Here is a 20,229-nt window from a genome sequence, read left to right on the forward strand (position 1 = left end):
GGCCACCTCATGCGAAGAGTTGACTCATTGGAAAAGACTCTGATGCTGGGAGGGATTGTGGGCAGGAGGAGAAGGGGATGACGGAGGATGAGATGGCTGGATGGCAGCACCGACTCAACGGACATGAGTTTGAGTAAACTCCGGGAGTTGGTGATGGACAGGGAGGTCTGACGTGCTGCGATTCATGGGGTCGCAGAGAGTCAGACACGACTGAGTGACTGAACTGAACTGACCTGAAAGCAGCATTCACTTTTATTCATATTTATTTGGTATCTTTAACACTCATGGCTATGGTTTTTCCAGTGGTTATGTACGGATGTGAGAGTTGGACTATAAAGAAAGCTGAGCGCCAAAGAATTGATGCTTTGAACTGTGGTGTTGGAGAAGACTCTTGAGAGTCCCTTGGACTGCAAGGAGATCCAACCAGTCCATTCTGAAGAAGATGAGCCCTTGGATTTCTTTGGAAGGACTGGTGTTGAGACTGAAACTCCAATGCTTTGGCCACCTGATGCGAAGAGCTGACTCATTGGAAAAGACTCTGATGCTGGGAAAGATTGAGGGCAGGAGGAGAAGGGGATGACAGAGGATGAGATGGTGGGATGACATCATCAACTCGATGGACATGGGTTTGGGTGGACTCCGGGAGTTGATGATGGACAGGGAGGCCTGGCGTGCTGCAATTCACAGGGTCGCAAAGAGTCAGACACAACTGAGAGACTGAACTGAACTGAACTAACACTCATGTTACTATAAAGTAGATTTTTGTCCCATGAGGACTTTGTGTATGACTTCCCTTACATGAAGAATCTAAAAGGACATGATCCAAATGAGCTTATTTACAAAACAGAAACAGATCCACAGACTCACATAATGAGCTTATGGTTGCTGGGGAGGAGGGGTGGGGGAGGGATAGTTAGAGAGTTTGGGATGGTCATGTACAGGCTGCTATATTTAAAATGGATAACCAAGAAAGACCTACAGTATAGCACAGGGAGCTCTGCTCAATGTCATGTGGCAGCCTGCATGGGAAGGGGTTTGGGAGAGAATGGATACATGTGTATGTATGGCTCAGTCCTGCTCACCTGAAACTATCACCACATTGTTAATTGGCTATATTCCAATACAAAATAAAAAGTTTTTTAAAAAAGAATCTGGATTTAGTCAATTCATCCAGAGATGAGGGACAGCCTACCAGCAAAGACTCCAAATATGTCATGTGATCAGCCAGACCTTTCCAGAAGCATGACTAGTAACCATTTGTACAAGGCATACTTTCCCTGTGAATGTATCCATTCCAGAGATCAGATTAATTCAAAGTTGCTTAGTGAGCACAGAATGAGAGCAAATGGAACTGTGGCCTGTCGGGATATTTCTGCAAATGAGAATTAACGGATCGAACTGCCCTCCTCTCTGGAGATATTTCTGTCTGATTAACCAGTGCTGGACCTCAAATAAATACTGACATATTTTACTTTTAGCTTTCCTTTTTTCTAGAATCATTTTAAACAGCTGCCCTTCTGTTAATACAACACATCAGAAAATAAGAATGCATTTGATTGGAGGAAAACTTGAAAATGTCAATTACATCTCTGTCCTGGGGATTCAGCCTAAAGAGACAGAATTTTGACTTTCAGGTTGACACATGGCTGGAGACTGACCCTTGGCAGCTCCTAGGTTGTTAAGAGGCTCTCACCCATTAAAGAAAAGTGAAAGTGAAGTTGCTCAGTCGTGTCCGACTCTTTGCGACCCCATGGACTATAGCCTACCAGGCTCCTCTGTCCATGGGATTTTCCAGGCAATAGTACTGGAGTGGATTGCCATTTCCTTCTCCAGTGGATCTTCCCAACCCAGGGATTGAACCCAGGTCTCCTGCATTGTAGACAAACGCTTTACCGTCTGAGCCACCAGGGAAGTCCTCTCATCCATTAGGCAGGCTGAAAGCTGCTGGCCCTGGGCGCTCTTCATTCCAGCCTAGAACTCTGAGGGTTGCAGAGTTTAGCTTTTATCTTGAGAGAGCTTCATTTTCACCTCCTGGGAGAGGTGAGCCTAAACTCGCCTCTCCAGACTTGAAGGCAGATCTTGAGCGGGAAAGAGGGCTCAGTGCTCAGATGATAGCAACTTAAACAATAGTTAAGATTCTTTCTTTTTGGGTATTGTCTAACCAACGTCGTATCACATCCTTCTTCCCAAAAGGAAACAAGTCTATTTTTCTCCTACTGAAAACAATGATATTGTAATTTAAAAAAAAAAAAAAGCTTAAAACTACACCTAAGACTTTTGGTACACTTTCAACAGTGGACTCTCCACCACCACTGTTTTTACCTTAATGGAGATATTTGAAAACATGTTTTGCACTGACTTGTTCAGTCACTCAGCCGTGTCCAAACTCTTTGTGAACCCATGGATTGCAGCATGCCAGGGTTCCCTTTCATCCACTATTGGAGTTTGGCCAAATTCATGTCCACTGAGTCAGTGATACTGTTTATACATTGCCATTCACTTATCTAGGTGTCACTGTACCCTAGATGTCCTAAGAACAAATTAAATAACATAAATTAAATGAAGACACTTTATTATCTCATAATATAGCAACATTATATACTTAATTTGAACTTATGGCATAAGCATTCAGTTCAGTTCAGTCGCTCAGTCATGTCTGACTCTTTGTGACCTCATGAATTGCAGCACGCCAGCAGTACCAACAAAGTTAATTCTGTTTAAGAATAGCAGCTGAACTTACTGCATACATGCATAATTTGTATAAAAGGAAGGGAAAAATATAGTCCATAGAAACTAACAAAATGAATGTAGTTGGTTCAGTGTGTTTTTTGAAGGAAAGATATGGCAAAAATAAATTTTTAAAAACATATTGTATTTAAAATTTTTATTTACTTATTGATTTATTTATTTTTGGCTATGTTGGGTCTTTGTTGCTGCTTGAGGGCTTTTCTCTAGTTGTGGTGTGTGGGCTTCCGTCTGTGGTATCTTTTCTTGTGGCTCATGGGCTCTAGAGTATGGGCTCAGTAGTTGTGGCACACGAGGTTAGTGGCTCTGCAGCATATAGGGTCCTCCTGGACAGGGGATTGCGCTGCATTGGCAGGCAGATTCTTAACCGCTAAACCATCAGCAGCTGCTGCTAAGTCGCTTCAGTTGTGTCCGACTCTGTTGACCCCATGGACAGAAGCCCACCAGGTTCCTCTGTCCATGGGATTCTCCAGGCAAGAACACTGGAGTAGGTTGCTACTTCCTTCTCCATGGAACCCCAGGGAAGTCCCCAAAATACATATTTTAGATGTTAAAATTTTCCACAGGCAGTTTACTGATCTAGTAGGCTTTTATTCAGTGATTGATGAATCAGGCGACCTCCAGCATAGCGGAGAGAAAGGAGCTCTGAAGAGCTGTGCGAGAGGAGAGGTGTTATGAACCAAAGGGAACAGGAACAGGAAGTTACACTGGGCGTGTGCTGATTGGCTGAAGCATGGCTGTACCCCTTACATCAGCAGAGGAAAGGCCTAGAGATTCAGGGACCCTTAGCTGAGCAGGCCAGTGCTGCCGGGGTATCCTGGACCTTCCTTCTCTGGGCGAGCTGAGCCCAGAAGCTCAGTTAAGTGCTGGTTTGCTGACCTAGGGGTTAGCAAGAGTGACTCCATCTTGGGCCTCACCTGGTGACTTTAACATAGGGTTAATACTAAAGGTAAAAGCTTTAGTAACTGTTTTAAAGCATATTCATGTGTTCTAGTCCTTAGCTGTGCTGTCAAATGTACTCAAAAATGTGCACTTCCTAAAGGAATTTCTCCCCTGGAGATAAAGTCAGGAGTCTGCTCTTGGTGGGCTTCCCTGGTGGCTCAGCAGTAAAGAAATCGCCTGTAATACAGGAGTCAGTGGAAGCACAGGTTCAGTCTCTGGGTCGGCGAAGATCCCCTGGAGGAGGGCCTGAGAACCCACTCCAGTATTCAGGGTCTGAAAAATCCCGTGGACAGAGGAACCTGATGGGCTACAGTCCATGAGGTCGCAAAGAGTAGGGCATGACTGAGCGACTAAGCATGCAGGCACACTGCTCTTGATGTCATATTAAATTCTTGGTCCACCTGTTTTGTCGGTCCTCTAGTTTAGTGCTTTTATTTTGTCCCATGAACTGCCTTTCTCCTGGGGCCACTGCCTACTACCAGGCACTGAGTGCAGAGGGGGTGAATACAACTGAGTCTACCCCATGAGTTCAAAAATAGGGGCTGATTGTAAGCCCTTCAGTGCCCTCAGCTCAGCATTCCCACCCCCACAAAACAGCCACAGGTCAGAGTGTCCCATGGAGTCCCCAGGGAGGAAGAGGCTGGGGATGGGACCCTCCCTTTACAGCAACTTGCCTGTGGGGCTTGGAGCAGGAGGGGTGGAGAGATGACTGGCCAGGTCATCCCACCTTTTTCCCTAGCTCCTCGCTCAGCCAGGCTTCTGCACTCCCCGTGGTTGTATTTCTGCTTCACCTGCCCCAGGCTTGGAGCAGCTGCTGGCTGGAAGCAAGCATTGCTTATTCCAAGACAAAAACAGATGAGAAGCAGGAGCAGGATACCAAAGACCCCTTCCTAGTCTGTCCCTCTCGGTCAAGTGCAGATGCTTCTTGCATCAAACATAAGCCTGGGGACTTCTCTGGTGGTCCAGTGGTTAAGACTTCACCTTCCAACGCCAGGGGTGTGAGTTCAATCCCTGGTCAGTGAGCTAAGATCCCATATGCCTCACAGCCAAAAAAACCAAATCATAAAACACAAGCAATATTGTAACAAATTCAATAAAGCTTTAAAAATGGTCCACATCAAAAATGAAAAAAAAAAAAAAACCATAAACCTGAGTTCAAAACAGCCACTCCCACCCACCACGTGAAACCAGGGGCATCACTCCCTTTTCTCCTCCTCTGACATGTACTCCTGAGAGGACACCTCTTAGAAGGATTTATCCATCCTTAGTCAAATATTTTATATACAGACGCACAGGTAACTTTTGGAAAGTTGAAGACACGTCTGTGGGGACTTCGTGCAGTGTCATTCACTGGGAAGAGCGGAAGCAAGGGCCACTGTCAGTGGGACTGTATTAAAACTCGGGAAGCGGCTCTCTTTTCCACCAGTGCCGTGATTGGGTGTAAATTACCCTGCCCTCTCCTTTGTTCCTTCCACAGGGGATTACTGGAATGCGGCCTCTTTCCCAAACCCATCATCCTACCTGCATTTCTCCACTTTCCAAGGAGAGACCAGTGCCGACATCTCCTTCTACTTCAAAACGCTAATCCCCCGCGGAGTGTTTCTTGAAAATCTGGGGAACACAGATTTCATCAAACTCGAACTGAAATGTGAGTATCCATTGTTTGTCGGCTCATGAATAACTACTCTTGTCACTTACAAGCTGATCTTAACCTCGATTATGTAATTGGCGCTAGGAGGTAGCGCCAGGTCTGAGAAAGACCTGGGTTCCTGTGCGCAGATGCTCAAAGGATACAGTCACAGACAGAGCTCCCCACAATGCTGTTCTAGGAGGACGAGAGAGGATAAACTGCCCTGATAATGGGGGGGGGGAACAATGTGTATTTTTGTTGAAGTCTAGTCAATTTACAGTGTTATGTTAGTTTCAGGTGTACAGCAAAATGATTCGGTTATATATATGTATAGCTTTTCAGATTCTTTTCCACTGTAAGTTATTACAAGATACTGAATACACTTCCCTGTACAATAAAGTAGGTTCTCATTGTTTATCTATTTTATATATGGTAATGCACATCTGTTAATCCCAAACTCCTAATTTGTCTCTGCCCCTCCACCTTCTCTCTCCCCTTTGGTAATCCTAAGTTTATTTTCTATGTGTGAGTCTATTTCTGTTTTGTAAACTACGTTCACTTGTGTAATTTTTTAGATCCCACCTATAAGTGATACCGTATGGTATCTGTCTTTCTCTGTCTACTTACCTCACTTAGTGTGATCATCTCCAAGTCCATCCACGTTGCTGCGAATGGCATGATTCCATTCTTTTTATGGCTGAGTAGTATTCTGTTGTATATATGTACCATATCTTCTTCATCCATGCCCCTTGTTGATGAATATTTAAATTATATCCATATCTTGCCTATTGTAAATAGTGCTTGCTATGACTATTGGGATGCATGCAACTTTTCGAATTAGAGCTATATGCCCAGGAGTGGGATTGCAGGATCATGTAGTAGGTATATTTTTAGTTTTTCAAGGAATATTTTTTAGAAATATTTATTTCCAAAAATAAATATATTTTTAGAGAAATAGGTTTTAAGGAATATTAAGGAACAACATTCCATGTTGTTCTCCATAGTGTCTATGCCAACTTACTTTTCCACCAACAATGTAGGAGGGTTCCCTTTCCTCCACTCTCTCTCCAGCATGTATTACTCATGGACCTTTTAACAATGTCCGTTCTGACTGGTGTGAAGAATGTATTTGTTTTCTAAGGAGGCAGGGCTAAGAGTAGACGGAGGATTGGGTAAAGTGATCAGGAATAAGAAATAAGAGAATTGGGGTAACAACGCACACGAAAATAGGAAAAATCAGAATTAACATCTGCAAGAGTGGATGAAGCAACCTAGACAGCAGAACGGTGTTGCTGTGCAACTCTGGGTCTGCAGCTTCGCAGAAGAGGCTCCTCATCTACCCACCCTCTGAAGGTTTGAGTCCTTGGTGTTCTCACCTAGGGTGCAGAAACTACCAGAATCCCAGCTGCCTGGCTCAGCTCAGCCCTGTGATCCCAAAGACCCTCGGAGGTCATGTGATTTGAGGATGCCACCCATGGAGGGCAGGGAGTCACTGCATCTGAGCAGGGCAAGTCTCATCATACGGGGGACCTTTTATCCATGGGGCACAGGTGCAGCTGTAGGAATCTGTGTCCACAAACTTCCAGGTCTGGTGCACATTTGCCGGGCTCCCCTGGCTATTCAGACCCAGGAACAGCCAGAACCAGGAGGGGAAGTGGGTCAGTGCCCCAGGTCCCTGCATGGAACCTCCCCGCATCAGAGTCCTTCCTCCTGGCCTGTGCTCTGTGTCTGAGCACCTGTGTTACTGGGTCTAGTCTGCAGATGATCCCAGACATATTTTCCAGAAATAGCTGATGGTGTATTTTCCTCCTTTTGTAGTTACAATTGTGCAATATGGTCTTTGAGAAAGGGAATCTCAGGCAAATGTTTCTGCTGAAATCCTATGGGATTCTTTCTGTTAAATGCTGGACGGTGATGTGGCAGAAGTGCATGGACTTTGGGATTTCCATTCTCAGGTTGAAATCCAGGTCCTCAGGCAAATTGCTCAATCTGTTTGAATGCTAATTTCCAAATCTATAAAATGGGGATGATAATTTGCTGGGGTTATGATGCTAGAATATAGCTACTCATGAAGCATTTATTTCAGGGTCTAGTAGTTACTGTAATTATCATCTTTCTGAGAATGCTCATTAACAGATCTAGTGTGAGCCAGATCTGGTTGAAAGGAAGACTGAGAATATTCTAGCCCTAGAGTTACAAAGTACACAAATAGAAATCATTTATTTTCATGAATTATGGACTAGAATTATTTAAAAGGGATTTCCACAGAATTCAATTGAATCAGACTATTTTCTCACTTACACAAAGTTGGGTTGTATTTTAGAAACATCTCATGGCACAAAAGGACAATCCCATATCTGAGTAATTCTATGAGCTTCTATAAAACTACTTGAGTTCTCCCTGTCCTTGCTTTATACCCCCATGTTTTGTAAACCCAGTCCTGGGTTGGAAATAAGACAAATTAAGTACAGAGAGAGCAGGCATTTCTACTAGAGTATCTGTATAACAGAATTTCACTCATTTCTAATTATGAAAAACCTCCATAGATATTCTCAAAGTCCTCCCAGTCTTTCCATGGTATGAAAACTCCATGACAGAGGGCGGAATATAGCCTCATTTTCTCATGCAGCTCTTTTCTGTCATCCAGTTTACTTTTGGTGAAGAAGTGTGAGACTTTCAAGGCACGGATTAGAGGTTGGCCTCTTCTCGGAGTTCTCTAGACCTTCTAATAATTACTGAAGATGGAAGCACCTTTTATAAGGTCCCCTAAATGTTAGAGATACCAAATGTCCATCTTTGTATAGCACCTCCATTCAGGTTCAAAGGAACTTTTGGGAGGAACAGGGAGGGAAAGGCAGGTTGTTCTGTTTGAGCAAAACTTCTTCAAAGTATACAAGAAGTGGTGCTTCCACAAGGAACATGGAGGAAATGTGGCCATGACTGAGGCTTGCTTCTGCCCCATGCATCACGTTTCTCCAGACTCTTCTGTGCAGGATACGTGGGGTGGTGGGAGAGGTGGAGAATTATTGCAAGCCCTTCTCTCCCGTCCTCTGATGAATCACTGCAAACCTAATGGGTCCCGAAGTCAAATTTTTAAAGAGTGTCTCTGCTTTTTTCCTCTGAATTTGCTAGGCTTTCTAATATCTTTCAGGTAGGAATTCAAATTTGGCTTCTCTACGTGTGTCTCAAAGGAGTTTTGTCACAGTTCATGTCTACGTAGTGGTTTCTAGAATAACATTTCCGTTAATTAGTGGCATTGTGTCCTTCTGTTGGAAATGGAAAATTCCTGACTCTAAGAACAGTGAGTCAGGGGCTTCCCTGGTGGCTCAGCAGTAGAGAGTCTGCCTGCCAACTCAGGAGACTCAGGTTTGATCCCTGATCCAGGAAGATCCCACATGCCTCGGGGCAGCCAAGCCCAAGCACCAGAATTATTGAGCCTGAGCTCTAGAGCCCAAGAGCCCCAACTACTGAGCCCTGGGGCCCATGCTGTGCAACAAGAGAAGCCACCACAGTGAGAAGCCTGTGCCTGTGACTAGAGAGAAGCCCCACACTCACCCCAACTAGAGAAAAGCCCGTGTAGCAATGAAGACTCAGCACAGCCAAAAATTAAAAAAAAAAAAAAAACAAACAGTGAGTCAGTTGCACTAACTTAATGAGACACCATCAGCATCTTAATGTGCAAGTGAAAAAGCCCACATGGTAAAGTTAGACTGATGTTACTCACTAGTATGCTCTACAGGTAAGAATTTAAGGCTGTATTTCACTTCTTTACCATCTATATTTTTTTATTCATTCGATGGGTATTTACTGAGTCCCAACCATGTCCCAAATGCTATGCTAGGTCAAACGTCGTTAAGTCAAGCATGGCGTCTTTCCCTCCAAAGATCTTTCTGTTTGTTTTGGAAAGCAGCCAAGTCAGTCAGCAGCTATGATAACAATAAAAATAGCTCAGCTTTGTTCAGACGCTCTGTGTCTCCAGCACTTTTCCAAGGACTTTACAGACAGCATCTCACTTACTTCCCTAACCACCCTTTGGGCTGGAGCACCACCATTAGTATCTCTGTTTTTCAAATGAGGAAACCGAGGCACAGGGTATAAGTTGCCTGGTCACGGTCACACAGAGAGGATATGACAGAACCAGTGCTTAACCCCAAACATTTTTTGTCTGTCCTGAGTCTGTTGCTGTTAACACCAAACCACACCACCTCCCGGAACAGACATTGAGAGAGATGGCTGAGCGCACCGAGGGGGCATTTAAACCCAACTGAAGTGGCAGGTGCTTCCCAAGGAATGTGATGTTTTAATTAAATTTTGATAGATGACCAGGAGGCAGGAAGGGGAGGAAGATGGGGGCAGAAGGAAGATCCGGAAAGGAAAAATGTTACTAAAAGGAGAACACCTGTCCGTGAAGGTGTGAGCTGGCTTGCCTTGACCCTGAAATTTATGGTGAGAGAGGCCATAATGCGATCAGATTTGTGTTCACCCGAGGAAAGATGGAAAAGCCAGAGAAGAAGTGGCAGGGACTGCTGTGAAGATGGTGAAGAGTGAATGGGAGCTGGGGAAGATGACAAGGAAGGGTCCTAGATGAGAGAGCTCCTTAGGAGAGAGATTCCACAGGTTCTAACAAAGTGGTTATGAGAGTGAAGTGGGAGGGAAGGTTTCTAGAATGAAGCCAACATTTGGTTGGGATGGTTTTGATGATTGTGTGGATAGAACTACTTTTACCAAGGATGATGGCATTGGAGGGCAAAATGAAAACTGCCTTTGGATGTTCTGAGTTTGAGGGCCCACAGGATCAAGGAATGTCTCTCCAAGTGGACACACGTAGAGTGTGCCGTATACACAAGTCTGAAGCCTGACAGAGCACTCTGAGTTACAAGCATGCAATGTGAGCAACAGCGTCACTTAGAGAATCATCAGGAAATAAGTGTGGGTGCCTCAGCATGGATGAGATTGCCCAGAACAAATGTGCAGAGAGAGGAAACCAGATGGCCAAGGGTGAAAACCACACTTAAAAGATAGAAGGGAGAAAAGGAGCTTGTAGAAGCCTGGCAAAGAAGTGGGAAGACGGTGATATCCCAGGACTCAAACACAGAAAGAATTTCAAGAACAAAAAAAGGTGCCTGATGCCACCGAACTGAGAGATCACTAAAGGAAGAACATAAGGGGCTCTTCAGCTTTCACGTGTAGAGGTCACTGTCAGAATGTGAGGCCGTGTCTGTGGTGAGCGGAGGTGGATACAGAGATCAAGAGATGGTGGTTTTCTTCGTTGTTCTTGTGGGGAGGGACTTGAGTACCATGTATATTAAAGAGAATTCAGTAAAGAAAAATGAAGTTAGAGATGTGGGAGAGAAAGGGACTGGTGGAAGGAGTGACGTCCCCTAGGAAGTTGAGAATGAGTGAAATGTAGAATTAGAACATCTGAAGGGACTGATGGAAAGAGGAGAGATACGCCAGTCCATTTCCAAACCAGAAATTACTTTTGATTCTGTTGTTTGTTCGCTTATTTTTTGTCAGTTATTTTTGAGATGGCCGAGGAGCCGTGCTTTAGAAAATATTCACTAACAACCACAGACATTCCCATTTATTTTTCCAGAGTTCCCCGTAGGGAACAACTTGACTTCCCTACATCCCTTTTCTGGCCAGATGCTCCCATCTTGACCGTGGTCCCATCAGCAGGCCACCTCTCACTGAGCACCTGCTGTGTCAGAGGCACTAGGGTGGGTCCTGGAGGTTCCAAGGTGAAAACAAGAGAACCCAAGACCCTCACCTACTAAAGGAGACAGGCACACTGACTGCAGTATGGATGCATAACTTTTATTATGAACTTTGGAAGTGCCACGCACTGCTCTAAAACTTTTATAGATACTAACATTTTTAGGTTTCATAACAAGTTCTGTCCACATTTTATAGATAAGGAAACTGAGACACACAGGTTATCCAGCTGATTTCAGATATAGTGCTTATGATCATTTAAATACAATAAATAAATTACAACAATAGGTATATGCTATCTTAAATCTCCAGAGGAGAGATACACAACCCAAGCTGGGAATGAAGAAGAAGATGAGGTGATACCCAAGCTGGGTCATAAAGAACAGGCAAAGAAACTAGCTACATGAAGAAGTAAGGGAAAGAACTCTAGCAGGAAGGACAAGGCAAGGAGAAGCATAAGGATAGGGAACGTGACGGGTGCTTGGGAGCTGCAAACATTCAGTGTTGTTAGAGTAGGAAGTATGACACAGGTGGTAGAGACTTTTAGGCAAGTCTCAGGCCTGATTCTAAATACACGGCAATCTGAATATTTCAGCCCATAGTTATTGGGTACCTACTCCATACGTGTCAAAGAGGAACTCAAGAAGAATAAGAATGTTCCCATCCCATCGCACACAGTCTAGTGGGAGAGACTAGAGTATAAAACAGTACTTTGGATGAGATGAAATGTTAATAAATATTAGGGCAATACACGGCAGTGACCCAGATGAGGCAACAATTACTTCTGCCTGGAGAAGAAGAGAAGATTCTTTGGAGATTAAGCCATTGTAACTGAGGCTCAACCAACATTTTGGCTCTGGATACCAAAGGAAGAAACTAGTCGTAGATGGCGTGGATGCATCGCAAAGGTGAGGTGCGTGGTTCACCAGTGCAGCAAGGGCTGTAGAACTCTGTGCTTGATGGGATCTCCAGGCCCAGAATACTGCCTAGCACATCGCAAGTGCTGAGTAAACATTTGTTGAAAGAATAAAATCAATGAATGAGGTGCTAGGCTAATGGAGAAACATAGGAAAATCTAGGTGGAAAAGGACAGCACCACTCAGGGGAGGTGGGGATCAGAATGATGATAGACATACATGGAAAGGTGGAAGGATGATTGTGGTTGGTGAAATTTAGGAATTCAAGATTTCACGGGAAAGCAGTTTGGGCGATGAGCAGGTCTATGGTGCATCATCTGGCCATGCACATGGGCTTCTGGGTTGTATGAAAAGGCTGGGGAAAGTCATGGCAAAGGGCGCAGTGGACAGGGAGCCTGTGATCCAAGCATTGCAGTCCCTGGGTTCAAGGATGGCAGTGGTAAGCACGGGAGAGGAAGTCTCCTGGGAGGATGCATTGCTGAGTGCAGTCTCTGGAGCCATAGAACAGAAGAAGCACTGAGGCCAAGGGTGCTCCCAGCTGCCCTCCTGGCCCCAAGACATGGGCCCCAAGGGAAGGGGTTTGGTGACTGATTGGTAGGTTTTTCCTCAAGGTGAACTGTAATCAGAGGAAGTGTTTAGAAGTATTTGATGATAAACGGTGACCATAGCATTTCTTAGGGCTTCCCTGATGGCTCAGATGGTAAAGAATCTGCCTGCAATACAGGAGACCTGAGTTGGATCCCTGGGTCAGGAAGATGCCCTGGAGGAGGGAATAGCAATCCATTCCAGTATTCTTGCCTGGAGAATCCCAGGGACAGAGGAGCCTGGTGGGCTATATAGTACAAGGGATCACAGAGAGTCAGACATGAGTGATTAACACTTTCACACTTCACTATAGCATTTTTATTCTTTGTTTAACGATTTAAAAGAACTTACACAGTGGGGGGATTTTGAAGGGGATGTTCGCTGTCTGGAAAACATTCAGGAGAAGCAGCCAGCAACTGAAACTGAACCAGGAATTGAAACTGAAGCTCTAATACTTTGCCCACCTGATGCAAAGAGCCGACTCTGGAAAGAATCTGGCAATGGAAAAGATTGACGGCAAGAGAAAGGGACAACAGAGGATGAGATGGTTGGAAAGCATCACCAACTCTATGGACACGAGTTTGAGCAAACTCTGGGAGATAGTGAAGGGCAGGGAAGCCCGATGTGCTGCAGTCCATGGGGTCGCAAAGAATCAAACATGACTTAGCAACCCAACAACAACAACCAGCAACTGTTGCGATACTTTAGCATAAGCTTCCCTGTTGACAAAGCTTGAGCTTTTCCAGGTATCAGGTTGACTCGGAGCACAGATTTGCATTTAACCGGCGTATCTCCACAAAATGTGCTGGCAGCAGTCCAACGTCCTGCTAATCTTCAGGAAACGTATTAAGGAAAAACCTTCATTTTCCAAGATCCCGGTTTCTGCAGTACACATGCTCAAGAATGTGACAGAAGAAAATATTCTGCAATATATAGAAACTGATGAATCAGAGGAAATAAACTAATGGCAATTTATGTTCCACTATTCCAGAATTGGAACAACTTTTTGTATTAAGGGAGCTTCCTTTGTGTAGACATGAGGAATGTCTAATTCCACTTTACTGGTCTCTGTGCCATGGGGACGTTATTTAGGGTGTTTTTTCTTTGATAAATATTGTGAGTTTTTAGTAATACAGATCAGATGTTAGCACCTGGATTTTTCCTTTTAATTATCCTACCCTTCTTGTTATCAACATAGATTCAGGAAAAATTTTAGTATTTCTACTTCTTTGTAAGTCCAGCTATGAGCTCAATTAGTGTAAAAGATCTGGGAATCTAAATGATCCTGACTTGCTCATTATAATACATAAGAAAAAAAACACTTAAAATGTTTTTTAACCTGCATAGAAACACTGTTGTGAATTTTTTTAATGTTTACAAATTTTTCTAATTTCTGGTTTAAACTTTTCAATTTCAGTTGTGGACCAAAACAGTTCAGAAATATAAATGAAGATGAAACTTGTGCTCTATTAAAGTTATTTGGTGTATTAGCCATGTACATTTCTAAGTATTAAAAGATATACAAATAATTGGTAACACTGTCAACTTTAATGTACCCAGATTTCTTTGCCAGTCTCACTGAAGAGACAGTTATTTGAGTAGATGGCATAGGTGTGTGTGTGTGCTAAGTTGCTTCAGTCATGTCCAACTCTTTACAACCCCATGGACTGTAGCCCAGTAGGCTCCTCTGTCCATGGGATTCTCCAGGCAAGAATACTGCAGTGGGTTGCCATGCTCTCCTCCAGGGCATCTTCCTGACTCAGGGATCAAGCCTGCGTCTCTCCTCTCCTGAATTGGCAGGTGGATTCTTTACCACTAATGCCACCTAGGAAGCCCCCAATGGCATAGGTACCCTAGAGTTAAAAGAATAGACTTTAGGATGTCCTCTTGATAGGAAAAATAACAAAATTACCTTAGATGTTACTGGTCTACCCATGTCTGCTGATTTGGAAATTTCTAGAGGTTGGGAAGTCCTCTAAGCCAGATAGAGTCACCTGTTCCTACAAAGTTTCTGTTCCTGCCCCTCTCTCTCCATACTCCAGAGGCATCTAGAAGACAACCTCCCTACTGAAATCCTGCCCACACAAAAGATGTTTTTACTGTATCCTAATTTAAAGTATAAAACATACATAAAAGAGAAGTCTTTCATTTTCCTTAAAAAAAAAAAAGCAACATTTCTATAAGACAATTAATTTGGTGCATTGCCTGGAAAATAATAGGCATCCTCATTAGAGAGCATGTTCACTTAGTGTTTGAGGAATGTGTTGTGTGTCGTCTTTAGAGAAGTGCTGACCTTTCTTAGAGATTTTTTTGGGAGTGGAATTTCTCTTCTGTCTCATTCCCTTTGATTCAAATGTTTTCTACATTATTTATAGCGTGTGATCATCCACAAAACCTTTCCCTTCAAAGAGATGGCATATTAAAGTGTCAGAAAGGCCAGCTACTAGAATCAGCCTGCCTGTGGGCAGCTGGAAGAGAGCAGACATCCTAAGAGGAGAAGAAACTAAAGAAGCGAGGATTCATGCGTCCTGACCCGGGACAGAGCTGGGAGAAAGAGTGTGTTATCCTGACAGAAACAGACACGCGGATTAGTGAGAGAGGCAGAAATGTATGTGTGGAGTTGTAAGGAGGTTAGAGACTTTACATCTGCCTTTCTAGATGCTACCAGTGTCTCTGAAGGCTTGATATTTTGTAAAAAAAAAAAAAAAAAAAAAGCAAATGCTTGGAGAGGGAAGGGTTAGTGCCAAAGTCAGTTAGTGCTTGTTACAAACACTGGAGAATTGATCCAACCAAGGACGACACTTGGGACCAATTAATTCAAAGCCAGTTGCAAAAAAGGATACAATAAACCAGGGAGCAGAGCTTCATTTAAATATATTGAGTGACTGGGGAAGATTACTGGAAATAGCTCAAAACCAGAAAAATCTCCAAGGGCCGAAGGCAACTGTAAACATAACAGCTCTAGGCTCTCACGAGTCATCAGACAAACGTAAATTAAAGCCGCATGACAAAACATTGGCCAACCGGATGTCAGCTGGAAACCTTACAAAAGCAGTATTTTACAAATGAAGAGTTCAGGGACTTATCTCCTCCAAGACACAGTTTGCTCAAATTTCAAGGTGATATTTAACAGTAATCAAGATAGGAACTTTGAATAGACAGAGAGAAATATAAGGCTTAAATGAAATCTAATAGAGGACTAGGATCACAGATTGAATATATTTTGCTTTAATACTTTAGGAAAGACTTATTTCTACCTCTATGATATGCTTTTTTAAAAAAATAAAATTTTAGTTTAGGTACTTTCTGACTTACAAAGGGACTGTGTTATAGGAGTTTCTGAGCCTGTTATTTAGAACCTGGAATATATCTTCCTATAGATGTAATATTGTAAATGGCACTCATATGCCACTGCTGGGCGTAAGGAGCTTTGTTGTTTGTCTGAGTTTCAAGAGTGGCTTACAATAGAGCTGCACGTGCCAGCTTAAGAGTTCTGGGATCTGAGTCCATACAGTTTAGAACAGAAGTATTGAGGAGCAAAGGGAACTTCCTCCCCTATTGATGAATGTTGACCTTGTCCTGGACAAACTTCTCAAAGTAGGAAAAGGTTTTGTTCACCTTTATAGTAGTCAAGACACAGCGGTGCCTCTCCATTCTTTGGGAGCTCAGTTTGGTGGGTTTAGTAAGGAGGTGGCTCAGACATCCTGAGCACGCACAATCTAAAATCTCCGTAAGACTCTCAGACACGTCTCTTTGCTCTGAAACTTCATAGTTTTATGAATTGTGTTTGTGTGTGTGTGTGCGCATGCACTAAGTCACTCAATCACGTCCAAATCTTTGAGACCCTATGGACTGTAGCCCAGCAGGCTCCTCTGTCCAAGGGATTCTCCAGGCAAGAATACTGAAGTGGGTTGCCATGCCCTCCTCCAGGGGATCTTTCTGACCCAGGGATCGAACCCACGTCTTCTACATCTCCTGCATTGCAGGCAGATTCTTTACTGCTGAGCCACCAGGGAAGCCCATTTTATGAATTAGAGAATTCCAGGAATTCATTCAAATATCATATTACAACATATATATTTTTAAACTATGGCAGTGTTCTGATACAGAGCAGGGTATTGGAACTAGAATAAGCCCATGCAACGCCTTTCATCCCATCAAAATTTCAGTGGTCTGAGGGAGAAGATCCTTTGGTTATAGTTTTTAAACTTATGAATAAATATTTTACATGTGATAAGGTCATAAAAGACTTAGGAATAAGAAATACTATTGTTTAAGACTAAGTTAAGCTGCTGTAACAATAAAACCCCGTGTTTCCATGACATTACGGCAGTGCCATCTGCAGGCTTCGTTCCAGGAAGTCCTTCCACACAGTGAAGGCTCCTTTTGTGCTGTGATTCCACATCTCCTAGAGCCTGGGCATTTCTAAACCAGTTGGCAGAGAGAGGAAGGGAGCTGGAGAAGAATTCTCTCTTCGTACCCACACTGGTCCAGAAGAGACACACATTCCTTTTGTTCTTGTTCTGTTGGTGGTAACTAGGCATGTGGCTTCACCTCCTTGTCCAGGAAATGCCACTCCCAGATTTATGGTACTTTTTCAGGGGTCTCGTGAGAAGGAGAAAATGTTTCATGAGAGGTTAACAGTCACAGGCACTATGGCCTGAGAAGGAGTAAGCTTTCACCTTGTCTAAAGACGTCGAGGTAGGTTTCCAGAAGAGAAAGATCATGGAGCATTTGAGGAATTGAAAAGAAAATAGCAAAAGCCCAGTAACTGGTTAGAAGACCCTTCTCGTTCAAGTAATGACCCTCCGCATACCCATGTTAAGAGTTAGACAAAAGAAGGCTAGCTGGATGGACTTTAAGCCTCTTAGGAAATGACTCATTTTACCTGCCTTTGTGGATAGTATTAAAATGATCAGATTTGGTTTTCTGCATCTCTGAATTTGATCCCTCTGCTGAGAACTGCAGAGAATGCCAAATGACTTCTCATGGAGAGGGTTGATATTTAGTATTCTACAGGGTCTTTCTGGGTAAGTGCAACCAGACCCAATGAATAATAGAAACAGTGTATATCTGTCAAGTGTAATTATAACACTGAATATGCTCTTCTTGCATTCTGACTCCTGTAGGCATTAAACATCTGAACGTGCTGGCACTCCAGACCTGTGAGGGTTCTTCTTTGAGAAATAGCGTGGCTTTATTATTTGGGCCATTTTTAATATGGAAAAAAAGCTCACGTCTTCTTCAAAATGGTTTTATGGTACAGTTTGACCACTCTCTTTTTTAAAGAGTCTTCTCAGAGCTCTTAAGAATAGGAAAGAAGTAAGGAAGAATGTTTCAATCTAGTTTTAAATTTTCTCTAATTTTCTGTATTTAAATGAAATTTATTCTTTGCATTTTGACTAATCTCTCTGATTAAATACTGGCTAAAATTATAGAATAGAGTAGCTTAAAATGTCACCAACCTTTGCAAAAACAGTGAAAAATGATCAGATAGTAGCTTTCAAAAATTACACAGTGTTTATTTACCATTGAATGATTAAAAATCCAGAAAAGCAAAAAGAATAACCCCCCAAAATCAACTATACTCTCAAATTCTGACATATGTAACACCACTCTTTTGATGTGCACATTTCCACACATTTTTCTATGTGCTTATATATAATTTTTTACAGAAAGGTAATCATAGTAGTACATACTGTTTGTAACATATTTGTTTCAAGTAACCGCATTTTAGAAACACATTTCCATGTCTTTTTATTTCCTGTTATAATTTATTACAAGATATTGAATATAGATTCCTGTGCTATACAGTAGGACCTTGTTGTTTTTTTTAATTATTTATTTTACTTGGAGGATAGTTCAGTTCAGTTCAGTTCAGTCAGTCAGTCGTGTCCGACTCTTTGCGACCCCATGAATCGCAGCACGCCAGGCCTCCCTGTCCATCACCAACTCCCGGAGTTCATTCAGACTCAAGTCCATCGAGTCAGTGATGCCATCCAGGTATCTCATCCTCTGTCGTCCCCTTCTCCTCCTGCCCCCAATCCTTCCCAGCATCAGGGTCTTTTCCAAAGAGTCAACTCTTCGCATGAGGTGGCCAAAGTACTGGAGTTTCAGCTTTAGCATCATTCCTTCCAAAGAACACCCAGGGCTGATCTCCTTTAGAATGAACTGGTTGGATGTCCTTGCAGTCCAAGGGACTCTCAAAAGTCTTCTCCAACACCACAATTCAAAAGCATCAATTCTTCCGTGCTCAGCTTTCTTCACAGTCCAACCCTCACATCCATACATGACCACTGGAAAAACTGTAGCCTTGACTAGACGGACCTTTGTTGGCAAAGTAATTAATGTCTCTGCTTTTGAATATGCTATCGAGGTTGGTCATAACTTTTTCCAAGGAGTAAGCGTCTTTTAATTTCATGGCTGCAATCACCATCTGCAGTGACTTTGGAGTCCAAAAAAATTAAGTCTGCCACTGTTTCCACTGTTTCCCCATCTATTTCCCATGAAGTGATGGGACCAGATGCCATGATCTTCATTTTCTGAATGTTGAGCTTACTTTATAGTATTATGATGGTTTCTGCCAAACATCAACTCCATGTCATTTGTTTTTTTAAACTCTGCAACAGTGATTGTTTTTTCACCTGAGGGCAGAGACTGTATCAGAACTCCCAAGAGAGCATGTATAATTTTGATCATAATTTTATATTTACAAAATAAAACAAGAAGGCTATGGTTTTGTTATACATCCTACAGAACATAAAACAAAAGCATTCTTATTGGCTGGTATGGTGTTTATCTGAGATCTTCAGGGCTTTGTTTTATGGTCCATCGGCCTCCTACATCTGGTCATATCAGCGTCGAGAGATGACAATTAAGATTATTACGTCAACAAATGGGGGCAAGACTTAAGAAAAAGAACTGGGAAATATGGTGCCTCAATTTCCAATTGCTCCATTTAGCTAATTATCCTCTATTGTTTGGCTTCACTTTTAGAAGACAGATTTTCACACAATATGATCTACTGGCTTCCTGCTGCTGCTGCTAAGTCGCTTCAGTCGTGTCCGACTCTGTGCGACCCCATAGACAGTGGCCCACCAGGCTCCCCCGTCCCTGGAATTCTCCAGGGAAGAACACTGGAGTGGGTTGCCATTTCCTTCTCCAATGTATGAAAGGGAAAACTGAAAGTGAAGTCGCTCAGTCATGTCCGACTCTTCGCGACCCCATGGTCTGCAGCCTACCAGGCTCCTCCATCCATGGGATTTTCCAGGCAAGAGTACTGGAGTGGGGTGCCATTGCCTTCTCCACTGGCTTCCTATTACTAATCCTCAAACCATCATGCCAGTGCATATGTAGAGTAGGTGGTACATTGTTGCTATTTCAGTCTTGCTCACATACCCAGCACGGAGCAGCAGGGCAGGCTGGAATGATGGATGTGGAAGACCTCATTCAGGAAAGCCACACAAGGATGTGCCCTGCAGGGCGGCCCTCCTAAAGGATGACCTATTCCCAAGGCTCTTCCATCCACTCACTCTGTTTTCAGACCAACTGAGGCAGAGGCTGGCAAGTAGCTCAAACCCACCCACAATTGTTCTCTCATAAAGAGCTCTTGAGACAGAATGATCCATTCCTTAATCAAATCAAGAAAAAAGTAAACATGCTTGTCTGAACTTTATACAGATTGGCCCTTAAAAA

At 43.1% G+C, this 20,229-nt stretch overlaps 1 protein-coding gene across 1 annotated transcript in view; it reads left to right on the forward strand.

Annotated features, from left to right (window-relative positions):
* The window catches only part of CNTNAP2 (contactin associated protein 2), a 2,325,432-nt gene that overhangs the window by 2,037,908 nt on the left and 267,295 nt on the right, over positions 1 to 20,229 (forward strand). The window contains exon 17 of the mRNA XM_024991213.2: positions 5,165 to 5,335. Within this exon, the coding sequence (XP_024846981.1) occupies positions 5,165 to 5,335 (171 nt within the window). The remainder of the gene's footprint in view (positions 1 to 5,164; positions 5,336 to 20,229) is intronic.

Source organism: Bos taurus, chromosome 4 (genome assembly GCF_002263795.3).
Source record: "Bos taurus isolate L1 Dominette 01449 registration number 42190680 breed Hereford chromosome 4, ARS-UCD2.0, whole genome shotgun sequence".
Taxonomy (NCBI): Eukaryota; Metazoa; Chordata; class Mammalia; order Artiodactyla; family Bovidae; genus Bos; species Bos taurus.